The sequence below is a fragment of the Pongo abelii genome, chromosome 2 (genome assembly GCF_028885655.2).
Source record: "Pongo abelii isolate AG06213 chromosome 2, NHGRI_mPonAbe1-v2.0_pri, whole genome shotgun sequence".
Classification (NCBI taxonomy): domain Eukaryota; kingdom Metazoa; phylum Chordata; class Mammalia; order Primates; family Hominidae; genus Pongo; species Pongo abelii.
In genome coordinates, this window is record NC_085928.1 from 143,455,831 (window position 1) to 143,470,611 (window position 14,781).

Genomic DNA, 14,781 nt, shown 5'->3' on the forward strand with positions numbered 1-14,781 from the left:
AAAACTCAGATTCAGACTGAGGACTGCCTGGTTCCAGTAGACCATTCAGATTCACACCCCCACTCAGAGTGGTACATTTAATGAAATGCATTTGTTCCTGACAATCTTGCATGATTCAAAACTAAAATTCCCATAAGAATACATTTGAAGTAGGAGTCACATTTTAAGCTATTCCCATGAAGTAAGACTTTATAAATATTTTATTTGCACATATTAGCATAGCACACTGACATGGTGCACTGGCACCCAGTGTGCAGCCCCAGCTAGATCGCATGGACGAGGTTCCTGGGCCAAAGTCCTTCTCATCCCACCCCCTAGCACCAGGAAGATGCCCGAAGGTAGCTCAGCTCTGAGCACTTCCAGCATCTGCTTCTATCCCAGCCAGACTGAGGGAGACTGCTGTGCCCTATTGTTGCAATTAGAATTTGCACCAATGAACAAGAACTACAAAACAGCCCACTCTTCTGGCCTATGGTGCCCCCCTGCAGCCTTGAGAGGCAAGGTGTGGTCTTTTCAGAGCCCCTCTGTGCTCTATCAGAAGATTTTGTCTTAGAGCACTGAGATCAAGGCTGGAACAGCACAGTGTTTCCTTCTGAGCTGAGAGGGTCATGGTGGGCTGAACCCAAACTCACTGATTATTCCTAACAAGGAGCAGAGTGAAGTTGTCTTAACCAGTCTCCCGTGGCTGCTCAGTGTGAGGCAAATGCCACTGGGATGTGGGCCCAGGCCATGGGAGCCGACTTGCCAGGCTGAGCAGGCCACGATGTGTGGCGCCTGGCAGGAGGCCCTCCCCTCGGCCTGGCCACAGTGCCCCAGGCTCCCTTGCTGATTTCATTATCCCAGTCTTCACGTGACGAGGAAGGGCAGGGATTGTGGCTCTGGAAAGAAGACAGTGCAGCCAGCCTGGCCACACTGCTCTCCAAGAAGATGGCCAGCAACTCCTGACTCGCTTCAGAGCTGGCCTCAAGCTCTCATTAGATCAAGGGGGAGAAAGTGTATGGCAGGAGCCTGGGGCTCGGATCTGTCCTCATCCTCTGCCCACCTGAAGCAGGATTCGGCCCCACAGAATCCATATATTTATGAGAAATGACCAGTTCACTGGCGATTTATAAAAAGGTGGGGGAAAGAGTTCCATGACCAGAACCCAGCAGACATTTCATCATTAGACACCCCCGTTCTTGCCCTATTCTTTTCCTGTTCCAGGCACTTCGTTCTCTCCATCATTGGCCTCACAATCTTAAGGGCTGCCCTCTATTATTCTAAGTGGTTCATCTCTCAAACCTGGTCTACATATCTGATTGAAAAAATAGCCTGATTTCTAAGCAAACTGGAATCGATTATTCCCTCAGCACCTCCCTGGGTGGCTCATTTAACCTCAACTCCAACACAGTGGACTAAGGGTGAGCATCTATGAACTAGGCCTCTCACAAATGTGCATCAGAAAACCACAGCCACTTTCCACAGTCCTTAAAACAAGTGCAAATTCATCCTAAGTCAACACATTAACATAAAATTAGTTCCAAAGCAGTGATCGTCCTGGGTGCTGAGTAAATGTAAATGCCAAACCACTCTGTAGGGCTATTTCCTTACCCAGGCCACATACAATTTCCACAGGGAAAAAAAGCCCACTGCAAAAGGCTCATGGTCAATCATAAGGAGGTAATCCACCATGAACAAGAGCAAGCAGACATAAAACAATGGGAGGATTAACATTCTTAAAACTTGAGCTAATAGAATGATCTGAGAAAGAGTATAATATAAATATATTTTAAATAGCTGAAGACATCAATAACAACACAAAAGAAATCATAAGGAAACACCAAAAAATTGTGTCATAGGGCAGAGAGATTTGAACAACTATTATAAGAACTTCAGGAATTAGCAAAATATGTAGTGCCATTCAAATTTATAATGTAAAAAATGGGTTTGACACCAATTAACAAAGCTGGAGAGAGACTAAGTGAACAGAAAGTCATACTTAAGGAAATTACCCAGAATGCAGCATAAAGCACTGAAAACTATGAAAGAGAGGTTAAGAGACAAGGAGGCCAGAAATGAAAATGTGAAGCCATATGTAAAAGGAGTTCCAGAAAAAAGGATGGAGAAAATAGGGATGTGCAATATCAGGAATGTTTTTGGCAGAAAATTTTTCAAAATTAAAGAAAAACTCTTAATTTTCAAAAGAAATAGCACATCGAACTTTCTAACAGATAAGTGAAAATTAAGCCATACTCAGATACCTTATGGTAGACATACAGAACAACAAAGAAAAGAAAAGAACAAATATTAAATAGAACTAGAGAAAAAACAGGATACCTAAGAAGGTATGACAATCAGACTAATGGAAAAGTCCCAATACCAGAAGACAGAGGCATGGTACCTTCAAAGTGTTGAGAAGAAATAACTATTGATTTAAAATCTTGTTTGTAGCTAAACTATAATTCAAGAGCAAGGGTAAAATAGAGGCATTTTCAGACAAAGACTTAGAGATTTTCTTATTCATAGGCCTACTGAAAGTAACACTAAAGGATATCCTTCAGGAAAAAAAAAATTAATCAACAGCGTGGGTGAAATGCAAGAAGCAATCAATGGTGAACAAAGAAACCAGTAAAATTGTGAGTACATAAATAACCACTCACTTATTTATAAATAACAGTATAGTAACAATTTATAATAATGACCACTGTGGGGAGGTTAAAGACAGGTAGAACAAAAATATGGGTCAACCATAAGTGGAAGATGAGAGAGGATGGTGGGCAAAAAAGCATCTATGATCCTTATTTTGCTTTCTTAGAGAATAGAGACATTAATGAACTTCAGTGGTTGTTAAATCATATGTCAATGTTAAATATAAGGGTAATAGTGAGCATCCTATGTTCATAGACTGGCAAACTCAACATAGTAAACATGATCAAATGAGATCATCATACAAGTGCACTGTCACCTAAAGACAGAAGAATGTACAAATGTCACAAAGTGCTATGATTAAACATGGACAAAATCCACAGACTTAGTCATGATTTAATGCTTTGATCCTCCTACTGCCAAGCCCCATTGCAGAAACTGCTCACAGTGTCCCCAGGGAGGTGGAGCTTGGGTCATTCCTGGCATGAAGCACAGCGAATCACAGCAGGAGGTGAGCCATGCACTGCACACTTTCCTGAACAAACCAGAGTTCAGCTGCTCCATAGCTCTACATACTTCAGTATATTCTGAGCTTCATATGCCCTCTTCCTGGAGTGGTATCCACTGCCCTAGGAGTATCCCCACTAACTTTGTGAGATGTTCACCCATTCCTTACCCCCTTGAGGCAGGGGTTGGAGGCCACTCACCAGTGCTGGCCAAGGTGTACTGGTAGGGCTCGGAGAGGAAGTGTGGGAGGGTGAGGATGAAGGCACCTGCAGCCAGGAAGAGACCTCCAATGCCAATCAGACGTGGACGGTGCACCCGGCTGCCAAAGTAGCTGACAAAGATGATGAGGATGGCATTGCTGATCTGAGAAGAGAGCAGAAGGGCTGAGTGAGACAAGAGGCCCTGTCCTCACCCACCCACAGAGAAGACCCGACCACACCTCATCCAGGAAAACTGGAAAGGGAGGGGGCTGTCCAGTGTCAGCTGGGGCCCAGACAGAGTTACAGTGTCAGCTTTTCCCAGAGAGCTTCACAAGTGGCAAGCATAAGCAATTTTGGTTTTCCCTCTGTTATCAGAAACCCTTCTGGGTCTCCATCTCCTAGACCAGACCAAAGGAAGTATCTGGAGATTATGAAAAGCTCAAAACCTAAACTTTAACCATCTTAGAACCAAACCTTTTTGGGAAAAAGCCAAAGAAACCTCCAATCCTGGCTGGCTCCTACGAATAAAACACATTCCCTAATTAAGCTTGAGAGTTTGTACCTAAAGTTTAGGCAAAATCCCAAGTTTAATTAGGTACAAATTAAAGGACCCAAGGACCTTGGCTTGGTGGCCAGAATAACAAGCAAGCAACATGCTTATCTCATTTAATCATGAAACAATTCTCATTTTACCTGACAAAACTGGGGCTCAGAATATTAAGTAACATGCCCGTCACCATGAGGTTAGGGCGTGGCTAGAACCAGTCTTGCCTGACTCTGAAACACCAAGGCTTAACTAGAGTTGTCTGTCACCTCCTGGAGAAGAGGGTTTCTGCCCAAGCAGCTCTGCTACTATCCTGCCCCTTCCCCTGCCTTGGTCTGTTTTCAATTCTGTGAAATGAAGGATGAGAACTAGAGCACCCCTAAAGCCCTTCCAGCTGGAAACATGGGTAACTCCATGCTCCTGGTGCTCGCTGGAAGATGTGCTCTCTGAGCCCCACCCAGAACCAGGGAAGGGAACTGAAGGCTCCAGCATGGGGAGTAAGGTCTTCAGTGGTAAAGGGATGCTGCCAGGCCTTCTGACCACGTCTCCACCAAAGATGGTCCTCTCCTCAGAGCACAGTTCACCTGGACTGGAGGAGCTCTGTAAATCTGCAGCCATAGCCCTGCCTTGTTACACCCCAGTTTCCTCCTGGCTGGAGAAACGGGTACTCCTATGTCAGGAAAGAGAGGCCAGAGCCTCAGAACACGGCTGTCACTAAGGTCACCAGTGGCCTCCTCGTTGGCAAATGTACTGGTCAATGCTCAGTTCCATTTGACTCAGTTGACCATTTCTTTTTTCCTGAAACACTTCTTTAGGAGTTCCCACGTCACCATCCTCTCCTGCTTCCCTTCCCCTGTCTACTCCTTCTTGGTCTTCTTGGCTTATTCCTCTTTATCTCCTTGGACTCTCAACATTGGGCCCAGAGCTCTGCCCCTAAGTGTGTCCAGTTCCATGGCTATTTATGCTCTGTGTGTGCTTCTAAGTCCCACAGTCTCAGCTCATCTAAACTCTCACTCTTCTTCCTTCCTCCAAAACCCCAGTCCCCTGTCCTGGTCCTCCTTGTCTCAGTAAACGGCACCTCCATCCTCCCAGTGGCTCACACAAAACACTCGAACATCATCTTGACTTCTCTCACGCTCATATCTAATCCATCAGCAAATCCCCTTGGCAGGACCTTCCACAGCCACCTGGAAGCCAGCGACCCCTCAACCTCCAATCCTGTCTGAATTACTGTGGTAGCCTCCTAATGGGACCCTGCCTTCACCCATGTCCTGCTACTGTTCATTCTCCACCCAGCAGCCAGAAGGGTCCTGCTGAACTGTCAGACCATGTTCCCTCAGCTCAAACCCTCCAGTGGAAAAAGGCAAAGGCTGTCCCAGAGCCTCCCGAGCCCTACACAGCCTGCCCCCAGTCACCTCTCAGGTCTGCACTCTTCTGCTCCTCTCCCTCCCTCCATCCAGCCATACTGCCCCCAGCTGTTCTTTGACCACACTAAAGAACAAAGGCATTCCCCCATCCCCCTTTGGTTCTTGCTGCTCCTTCTGACTTTACGTTCTCAGGACTCCGTTCTTAACCAGATTCAGGCCTCTGCTCAGATCGAATCATCTCATGAGGCCTTTCTCTGACCTCTTCATTTAAAATACACCTACATCCCCACCACTGAGGCCCCGTATACCTTTTCCCATCCGTGACTCTCTCTCTTCATTGTACTCATCATAACCTGATCTATAGTATGTTTTATTTCCATAAATATTATATTTATCCTTAGAATGATATATGAGCAGAGATTTTTGTCTGTTCATTCCTGTTTCCCCAGCACCTAGAGCAGTGCCTAACATATACTTGGTGCTCGTTAAATATTGTTGAACAAATGAATGAATGAGTAAATGGTAGACTTTTTCAAGAGGAGGGCATAGTTGCCCAGGAGACCCCTCCGGCGTGGCCAAGAGTGAGATGGTTTATGATCTACAAAGAAAGAGGATGTGAAGGTGTGTGAGGGGCAGCCCGTCAAAGGTGGATCTAGGACATCCTGAAACCCGCACCTGGAAAGAGAGCTTTATTCTTATGCTCCCTAGATTTCGTTTATTTCCTTCCTGTTTCCGTATGGCTTTTCATAAAATGATTGTAAATGTCAGATCATATCAGCTATGCTGACTGTGGCTGACTTTAGAAGGCCTGGGTGAGGGTCAGTGGAGGGCCCCGAAGGGGATCTCAGGGAGGAGGGACAGAGGAGAAGCTCTTCCGCACTCTCCAGGGGCCTGCACTTGTTTCTCTGTGGGAAACTGAACCTCCACAGGTGTTACAGCTAATGCTGGCTTAAGACCTTGTTCTCAAACTTTTCTTCAGCCACAGAGTCCCTTTGAAAAAACTGTTTTTCCCTAATATAAAACAACCCCCCAAATGCTGCTGTTCTGGCTGAGAAGAGGGCCTCAAGACCTCAGTCTCCTCAGCCCTGGAGCAGCCCCTAAAACACTACCATGGACTTGCTGTGAGACCCTTTGAAAGCTGTTACAATGCCCATCGTGACATGCCCCTGCCCTTCAACGTCTCAAACCAAAGGGCCGCGGGGACCACTGGTGGGTGGCGTGAAGGGCAGGGAGCCTCTAGGGCTCAGCCCTGGCCTTTCATAGTGGACAAGAGAAGCTGCTGCTTCAAGCCAAGTTGCTCCACGTCTTCCCTTCTTAACTAAGTTCCTCCTGCTGCTGCTGGCCTTTTACGCCCAGCCTGTCAAAAGCTTCACCTCACCTACTGGGCCCCTAGAAGGCTCTCTGAGACTGGAAGCTGTAGACTGCAGGTTCATGCTTCCTGGAGGTTCACTGCACACTCCACGACCCAGGCAGCTTCACCTTCCCCTTGCACCAGGCTGGGCTCTCTTCTCACATCCCCCCCAGGCTTCAGGCATATACCGTACACAGACAGACACATAGAGAGTTGCACACAAATACTCAGACATACACAGACACAGATACACACACACAGAGGGTTATAAGGTCAGAGGAGTGAACTATCTGATGATATTTGCTTCAAATCATGCCCACAGGCATGAGCTGAATTCAGATTCTTGAAAAGTTCATCTGAGACTAGGAAAGATTTTAATGGGTGAATTATTTTTATTTCTGATTGAACTCTATCCCTGGGAAAATATTAAGCTCTTTCATTGCCTAATCAACCTCCTGTCTTACGCAGATCCTGCTACAAGTCCTAGCTAGCTACTCCCAGCCCATTGAGGAATCCAATTGTTTCTGGGCCCAGGTTTTTGTTCCAAGCATAGGGTCAACATGAATGAAAATTTAACCATGGGAGATTACAGATTTGGCTACCACCTGGGCTGAGGTGAAAGAGAAGATTCACCTCACATGCCAGCTCTGACTTTGATTAGTAGCAGGGCCTAGAATATTGTGTTGAGAAGGATTCTGAGGTTGTGCATGAACTCAGCAGGAAAAGGACGGGGTGGGTAATTAGTGATGCCTGCCAGGGCCGTGAAACAAGACTGTGGTGACGCAAATGTCAGAGATTTGTTTTCCCTGATATCCATCATGAGTGAGGACAACATGTGCCAGGGGCATTACCGAAGTCACAGGTCAACATCGATGAGGGTCATTCTGTGTGAAAGCAGGGCAGGGACACCAGGGTGCTGTCCTGGAGGAGGAGGCAACCACACAGTCAGGCAGACCCAGTCACCAGGCATCACCAGGAAGCTCAGGATAGCAATACAAGCAGACAGACAGAGACACAGGCACACACACAGACAGGTACACAGACACACACCTGGCACAGAAAGCAGGGAAGGCACACACATAGGCCTGGAAGCTCAGAGGAGGAGGTCTCAGGCCAGCAGGGATGACTTAAACAGGCTGCAGGACTGTGCGTGTATATGTGCATGCATGTCATATATGTGAGGAAAGAGCCCATGGAGGGGGGCCCATGAAGCGAGGGGCACCAGTGAAGATTCCAGCGATGTGTGTGGAGGTTGAGACTGGCTGGAGCAGTGCTTGTGAGCAAGAGACTGGAGGGACGGTAGAGAAGACAGTTAGGAATTCACAGAGGAGGCCTTAGCATGCAGCTCTCAGCCCCGGGCTCAGACCCTGGCTGCACCATGCCCATGGCAGGGGGCTGACCTGGATGGAGTACTCAGGATTTCTGATGCCGGGTTCCTTGTCTGAGAAACGTGACTGTGAAGAGCGCCTCCCTCCTAGGACCGTAGAAGGGACTGGCACAGGAAAGTGGTCCTGGGGTCACTGCTATGTGGACCATCAAGGAAGGGGAGGGGTGAAAGGGAAAGCCTTGTTTCAGCAGGAGAAGGCTGGGGAGAGGAGATATCTGCCTTCTTTCACGGTTCTGTTTTGGCCAGAAGCTGCCACGGGACAGGGGCCCGGGCTCTAAGTGACTGCACTGACTTGAATTTCACTAAGTCAAGGGAAGACCTCATGATGCTCCAGAGGAGCAACCCGGCTCTGGGGAAGGGGCCACTGCCTGCCTCCATCCAGGAAGAGTGGCCCTGGGGAGAAGATGGAAGCCAGCCCAGGAGCCCTGTCTCCAGACTATGGAGACAGGATGAAGGGGTTCTGCTGCCTCCGCTCACTCTCTCTCCCCAGCTTCCAGTGGCTCCTGGCAGGCCCTGCCCTCTAACCTCCCACCTCCTCTGGCTTCTCGGCCCACCTTGTCTTCCTCTAACTTTGATATGCAGTCACTGAGGGATGGCGGGAGATGCTAGGAGGCCATAGAGCCCTGATCTCATCAGGAAGTCAAGGCCATTAAGAGCTCTGGCTCTTGTGGCCCTCATAAGACAGGAGATGCCTGGGCCCAGGGCTGCTGACCCCCCTGCATGCCTGAGGCTTATCCTCCCTAGACTATGTATGGGGCAGGGGTCCCACAGGCTGGCAGATTGCACGGAACTCAATTAGAAGCACAGAGTTTGAAGGCAGACAGCCCTGCATACCTGGAGCAAGCCACTTGTACTCCTGAGCCTCAGTATCCTTATCTGTGAAGTGGGCATGAACATAGTACCTGTTGGCAAGGCTGCCATGAAGAGGCCCCCAGGTCAGGGGTGGGAGGCTTTCAGCTCAGTACCTGGCACAAGTCAGGCCTCAGGAAATCTAGCTGCTCTCACTGTGCCCACTTTGCTGTTTCCTTTGCTGTTACCTGGCAGAAAGAGGCATTGCACCTATGTGCACATCTCAGCCCCTTGTTCCTCTGCTTCTCCTGGATCTTGTGGTCAGAGTGGTGCACAAGTGGAGTCTGATGGACCAGAACCTCCTGCTCACCTCATTCAGGCTGGAAATGAGACCCGACGAAGAACTGGAGAGCCCAAAGCGCTTCTCAATGGTGGTGAGGCTGCTCTTGAAGTAGGCGCTGTACAGGAGTTGGCAGAGCTGCAGGAGGCCTTGGCAGAGCACGAACACCTGGGGGAAGAGTGATGGGCCCGTGAGGTTTCTGGACGACAAGCCCTGGCGCCCTCCCAGCCATCTGTTAGGGGCCCCAGCAGGCTGACCTCTGTTTCCTCGCCTGTTATCTAGGAGCAGTTACTTCCCAGGGTCTCCAGGATGAAACGTCATCATTGCAACATTGTGTTGCACCCTGCAGGAAGCACTCCCAAAGTGCTAGCCATTCCTGTTATTACTGCATTCTTATCACTGTTGTGATATGTGGCCCAGTGAAACCACAAGGTGTTGAAGATATGACAGGGTTGGGGACTCACCCCCAAGGGAAGGGCCTAACTGCTCAGCTGAGCATCTTGGATTATTCCCCAACAGCACCGCAGTGCTCCACAGGCTGCACGTCTGCCCTCCTCCTGTGCCCTGTGAGGGCTGAAGGCCACTCCCCATCCAATTCAAACCACTCTTGGGAGATGAACAAGCCCGGGTCACATGGATCCACCTCTCTTGACCTGTCTTCCATTCCCAACACCTGTCCTCTGAGGCCCACCTCTGATGCCTCCCAGTAAGGCACCATGATGCAATCCCCAAAGCACCTGGTTTGAATGAATGTTCCCATCCATGTCCTCATCTCTTATCAGGACTATCTTGGCCTCTCATCAGGAATGTCTGTGACTGACTGTGCTTGCTGCCTGCTCAATGGATGATCAAGTCCCCAGGGAAGGGGCCAAGGCCATTTATCTCTGTATCTCATCTGGCCTCATACCTGGTCCTGGGGTACTGAGTAAATGTGAGTTCCATGGTGGATGGGAACAGATAACACATCAGGGAGGGTAGGAGAAGGGTTTCATGATGTCCCTAGTTGGCTCCAGGCTGAGCTCTGGGCTCCCCCAGGTTCTCAGCTGTTGCGCTGGTGCCAAACAGACTCTGAGCCAGGAGTCCTATTCTCAAGCATCTCCTGGAAGGCGCCCTTCTGGGTGAGGTTTTCCTCCAGGGAAGGGTGAGTGTTGTGCCATTTCACAGTCTTCCAAAGCTCTTTCCATGAATGAATGGCTGGCATCACAGGAGAGCAACCGGGGCTCCACCTTCATTTCCATTTCCTTCCGAAGCTGAGCCTTCCTCTATAGGTGCCCTTGCTCCAGGCTGTGGGGTTTCCTTCCTGCCAGGGCAGAACCTTTGCGAGGCTAGCTTGGGATGTCAGACAGAGCCCAGAACTCACTGCCTATCCATGTGTCCATGCTCACAGCCTCCAGGTCTGGAGAGGTCTTTATACCCACAAAACCAGACACCTCTCCTGACTGCCACCTGAACCTGTGTGGCCACCCCACTCCTCCCAGGTGGTAGAAGGAAGCCTGCCTGTCTGGGGGCATGGTGGCATTCCACCCCTGCCATGCTAGAGAGGCGCCACTGGGCTTTCTTTCATATTCTGAAATTCTTCTTAATATTTTATAATAATGTCATCCCACTCTATTTTCACAAATGGGGAAACCGAAGTCCAGCAAGGGGTAACCCAAGTGCCCAACCCGTGCCCTGTATGCAGTAGGCATTTTGGGGCTTAGATGCTAGTCACCCGATGCTTGGCGTGGACCAGATCTGGACCTACCGCTCATTCAACAGAGCAAGCTTAGCCAGAAAGGGTCATGTCTCTGTCTAGAGACAGAGTCTGGGGGGCATTAGTCTTTAGGGAATGGTCAGAGGAGGAGGATCTGGTGAGGCATCTGAGGTCAAATTGCCTCTTTCCTAGGTCTGGCCTGGACCAGGGAACAATCTGGGTTCGTGTGTGATTTTCCCCCTTCTGTGCACTGGGTTTTCCTAACTGTGAGGTAACTGGGCTAAGTCAATTGTTCATAACTCAGCTTTGATTCAAAATCACATGGACGGGGAGGCGGGAGTGCCTTTGAAATATAGAGGCTAGGCCCAAGCTCAGACCTACTGAATCAAAATCAGCAGGAGTGAAGCCTCAAATGCGTTATTTGGAAAACTTCTACCAGCAGAGTCTGGGGGGCAACGTGGTTTCCAGTCACTGGACTAGAAGACTCTTTCTGGCTCTGACCATCCATGTAAAGGGTAAGATGTGAAAGACTAGAAAAAGAAAAGCAAGGGCGGGCACGGTGGCTCATGCCTGTAATCCCAGCACTTTGGGACGTCGAAGCGCGCGGATCATGAGGTCAGGAGTTCGAGACCAGCCTGACCAACGTGGTGAAGCCCAGTCTCTACTAAAAATACAAAAATTAACCAGGCGTGGTGGCACATGCCTGTAATCCCAGCTACTCAAGAGGCTGAGGCAGGAGAATCGCTTGAACATGGGAGGTGGAGGTTGCAGTGAGCTGAGATTGTGCCACTGCATTCCATCCTGGGCGACAGAGCAAGACTGTCTCAAAAAAAAAAAAAAAAAAAAGGAAAAAGAAAAACAAACAATCATAGAAATTCCCTAATCCATAGGAATTGCCACTATAAGGTTGAAGGAAAGACAAGAGCCACATTATAGGTTATAGGTTATAAGAAAGCAGCACAAGACCATGACAGTGATGGGGATGGGATTTGTCAACGTTCTGTCATTTTCCATGGAAACAGGGCACTAAAGCTCACTTGAACCCAGATTGTTCCCTGGTCCAGGCCAGACCTAGGAAAGAAACAATTTGACTTCAGATGCCTTGCCAGATCCTCCTCCTCTAACCACTCCCTAAAGACTAATGCCCCCAAAGCCTGCCTGTATACCCCTTCTCTGGACACGATCCATTCTGCACCTGCTCACAGGCAATCCCATTTGCCATAGGATGATGGCCTCCAATCTCAGTTCTGTACCCAGAACTTTCCCCAGAGTTTTGCAAGCAGGTCCACTCCACTGTCTGCTGGATGTATCCACCTGGACACTCCTAGGCCCCTCAAACTAATCACTTCCCAAATAGGACTCATCATCTTCCCCTATAAACTGCTCCCCTTTTTCCTTCATTCCCCATCACCTTCACTCAGTTTCCCAAGCCAGAAACCAATAATCCTTCTTGATGTCCCTCCTCCTCACCCTCTGGTGTTTGCCCCATCCCTCAGCCCCGTGGTCTCTTCTTGGTGTCTCCCACATTGGAGCCCTGCCTCTTCTACAGGTGTAAGCCTTGGCTCAGGCCCTCACCATCCCTCTTCAGATCACTGCAACAGCCTCTCACAGGTCCCCTGCTTGCTCCTCTCAAATCTTCCACCACACCACCCCAGGGGGAGCTTTTTCAAGCACAAACATGAGCAGGTCATGCCTGAATTGGCCTCTCTCACTGGCGTCCCATTTTCTATAAGGTAAAAACCAACACCGCTGTTAGCCAAACAGCTGTGTTGGTTTGTGAGGGGTGATAGCCAAGATGCTACAGTCCTGGACCCAGCCTGCCTCCATATTTTCTGCTGAGACTGATCATATTTTGCAAAGATGGCCACACCAATCTCTCCCATCCACATACACCTCTTACAATGACACTCTATCAAGGGGTGGGTTCTGTGTTCTCTCCCTCTGAATATGGGCCAATCTTAGCTCCTTGCTTCTAATGAAGAGAAGTGATGCTATGTGACTTCCGAGGCTGGATCCTAAAAGTGGACAAAGAATCTGGCTGGCTCTTTCTCCCTTGGGACCCTTAGTACCCCGACATTACATTGTAAGGAAGCCCAGTCTTCCTTGCTCGTAGTGAGGCCACATGTTAATGTTCCACTGATAACTCGGTTCAGATTTTGGTCCTCAGCCAGCATCAACCACCAGACATGTTACTGAGCCAGCTTTCAGATGATTCCAGTCCCAGCCCTCGATGCCAAGTGAAGCAGAAATGAGCTATCCCCAATGAGCCCTGTGCAGATTGAAGATTTGTCAGATTTGTCAGCAACCTAAATGTGGCCATTGTTTTAAGCACCAAGTTTTGGATTGTTCTGGTATGCAGCATTAGACAGCTACAGCACCTGCTGCCACCTTGCCCTTCAAACACATCAAGGTCACACTCTCAGAGTTCCCTGAAGGCACTATGTCAGTGCCTTTGCTCACAGTCTTCCCCTTCTTTGTCTGGATAACTTCCCCTGCCCTTCAGGAGCAGTATGGGGCCCAGCATGGGGATCAGTTGTGTGTCTAGTTCAAGGTTGCTTCTAAAAATCCCAGCACCCTGGGCTGACTCCTGAAGGCTTGGCACATGGCTGGTGGCAAGAGTAGCATCTAGCAGAGGAATGAGGGCTGTCATAACAGCTTTGGGAGAGACGAGGGCTGGCTGGGGTAGTGGGTCTGGAGAGGCACCAAATTAGAGGCTCTTGCAAAGGCTGGCTTGACACGGCTGTCACTGATTCAACGTGAAAGAAGAGACGGGGCTACATTTCCAGCCTGAGGGCCAGGAAGAGGTCAAAGGCATGGATGCATGGAAACGGGAGGTCCAGAAGGAGGAGCACATAAGGAGATCACGGACTGTGAGTTCAGTTATGGAGCACTTGAGTTTCTGAGCATGAGGCTTAGAAAAAAACAGTCTCCCTCCATCCAAATTAGTAATGAATTAACAGGAGTGACTAATCATCACCAACTTCCCCAGTTGTCTCATGAGAGGAAGATGGGGATGGTGGGAGAGGAAATTTGTCTCAGATCTTTTCCTGAAAGACATGCCTCTAAGTACAGAAATTCCCCCACTTTCTCCCCCTAGCTACTGGGTGAAAGACTCCAGCCAGAGCTGGCTCCTTTCCACATCCCCCACCCCCTCACAGAGCCATCTCGCCACCAGCTATTGGCCCCTGCAAGCCCTGTCAGGTCTGGGTGCCTCCTGGGGGCCCTGGCAGAGGTGTTTGTATATATCTGGACCCCTTCGTTCCAGTGGATATGGAGAGGGATCAGACTGATGGCTGCAAGGTAGAAAAGGGCAGGGAGAAAAGGCAGGGAAAAGGGAAGGAAGTCGATGGATGGTTCTGTCAGGGCCACTCAGGGTCACAGCCATCTGGCCCCACATACTAAGCTTATGTGATGGGACCATGACCTCGGCTGCTCGAACTTACCAAGTACCTCCTATATGGCCAGCATGTGACAGAGCAAGCAACACTTGACACCGTGCAGATAAAACACAAGCCCATCCCTTGAGGAGGACACGGGTTCAAGAGTACATGGAGATGCATTGGTGGGAGTAGGAAAAGGTTTGCTAGTTGGGTTGCAACCTACCCTTCCCCATTATTTAGGCAATATAGTGTTATAGTTTTTGATGATTTGAGTTTTGGAGTCAAACAGGCCTAGGTTCAGATCTTGACTTTGTAAGCCATGGTGTGACCTTTGGCTACAAACTGGGTCTCCTTGAGCAGCAGGTTTTCCCATTAGCAAATGAAAACTATGATAACACCTGAGTTGTGAGGCTTCCACCACAGAATGTTGCAGGCACCTGCCACCTGCCCGGCCCACACCCTGCCTGGTGAGTGCTCCACATCCTGGAGGGATATTCAGTAACTTGAGGCTACCTCCACTCCCTCCTCTTGCCCTCCGAGTAATTTAACTTCCCGGTTGCTTTCAGTTCTCCTGTAGTCTGAGAACCCTAGAATAGAA

The 14,781-nt window shown here is 49.2% G+C and overlaps 1 protein-coding gene across 1 annotated transcript in view; it reads right to left on the reverse strand.

Annotated features, from left to right (window-relative positions):
- Positions 1-14,781, reverse strand: part of SLCO2A1 (solute carrier organic anion transporter family member 2A1) — a 97,265-nt gene that overhangs the window by 37,807 nt on the left and 44,677 nt on the right. The window contains exons 2-3 of the mRNA XM_054552655.2: positions 9,141-9,278; positions 3,333-3,495 (exon numbers count right to left, since the gene is read on the reverse strand). Coding sequence (XP_054408630.1) covers positions 3,333-3,495; positions 9,141-9,278 — 301 coding nt within the window. The remainder of the gene's footprint in view (positions 1-3,332; positions 3,496-9,140; positions 9,279-14,781) is intronic.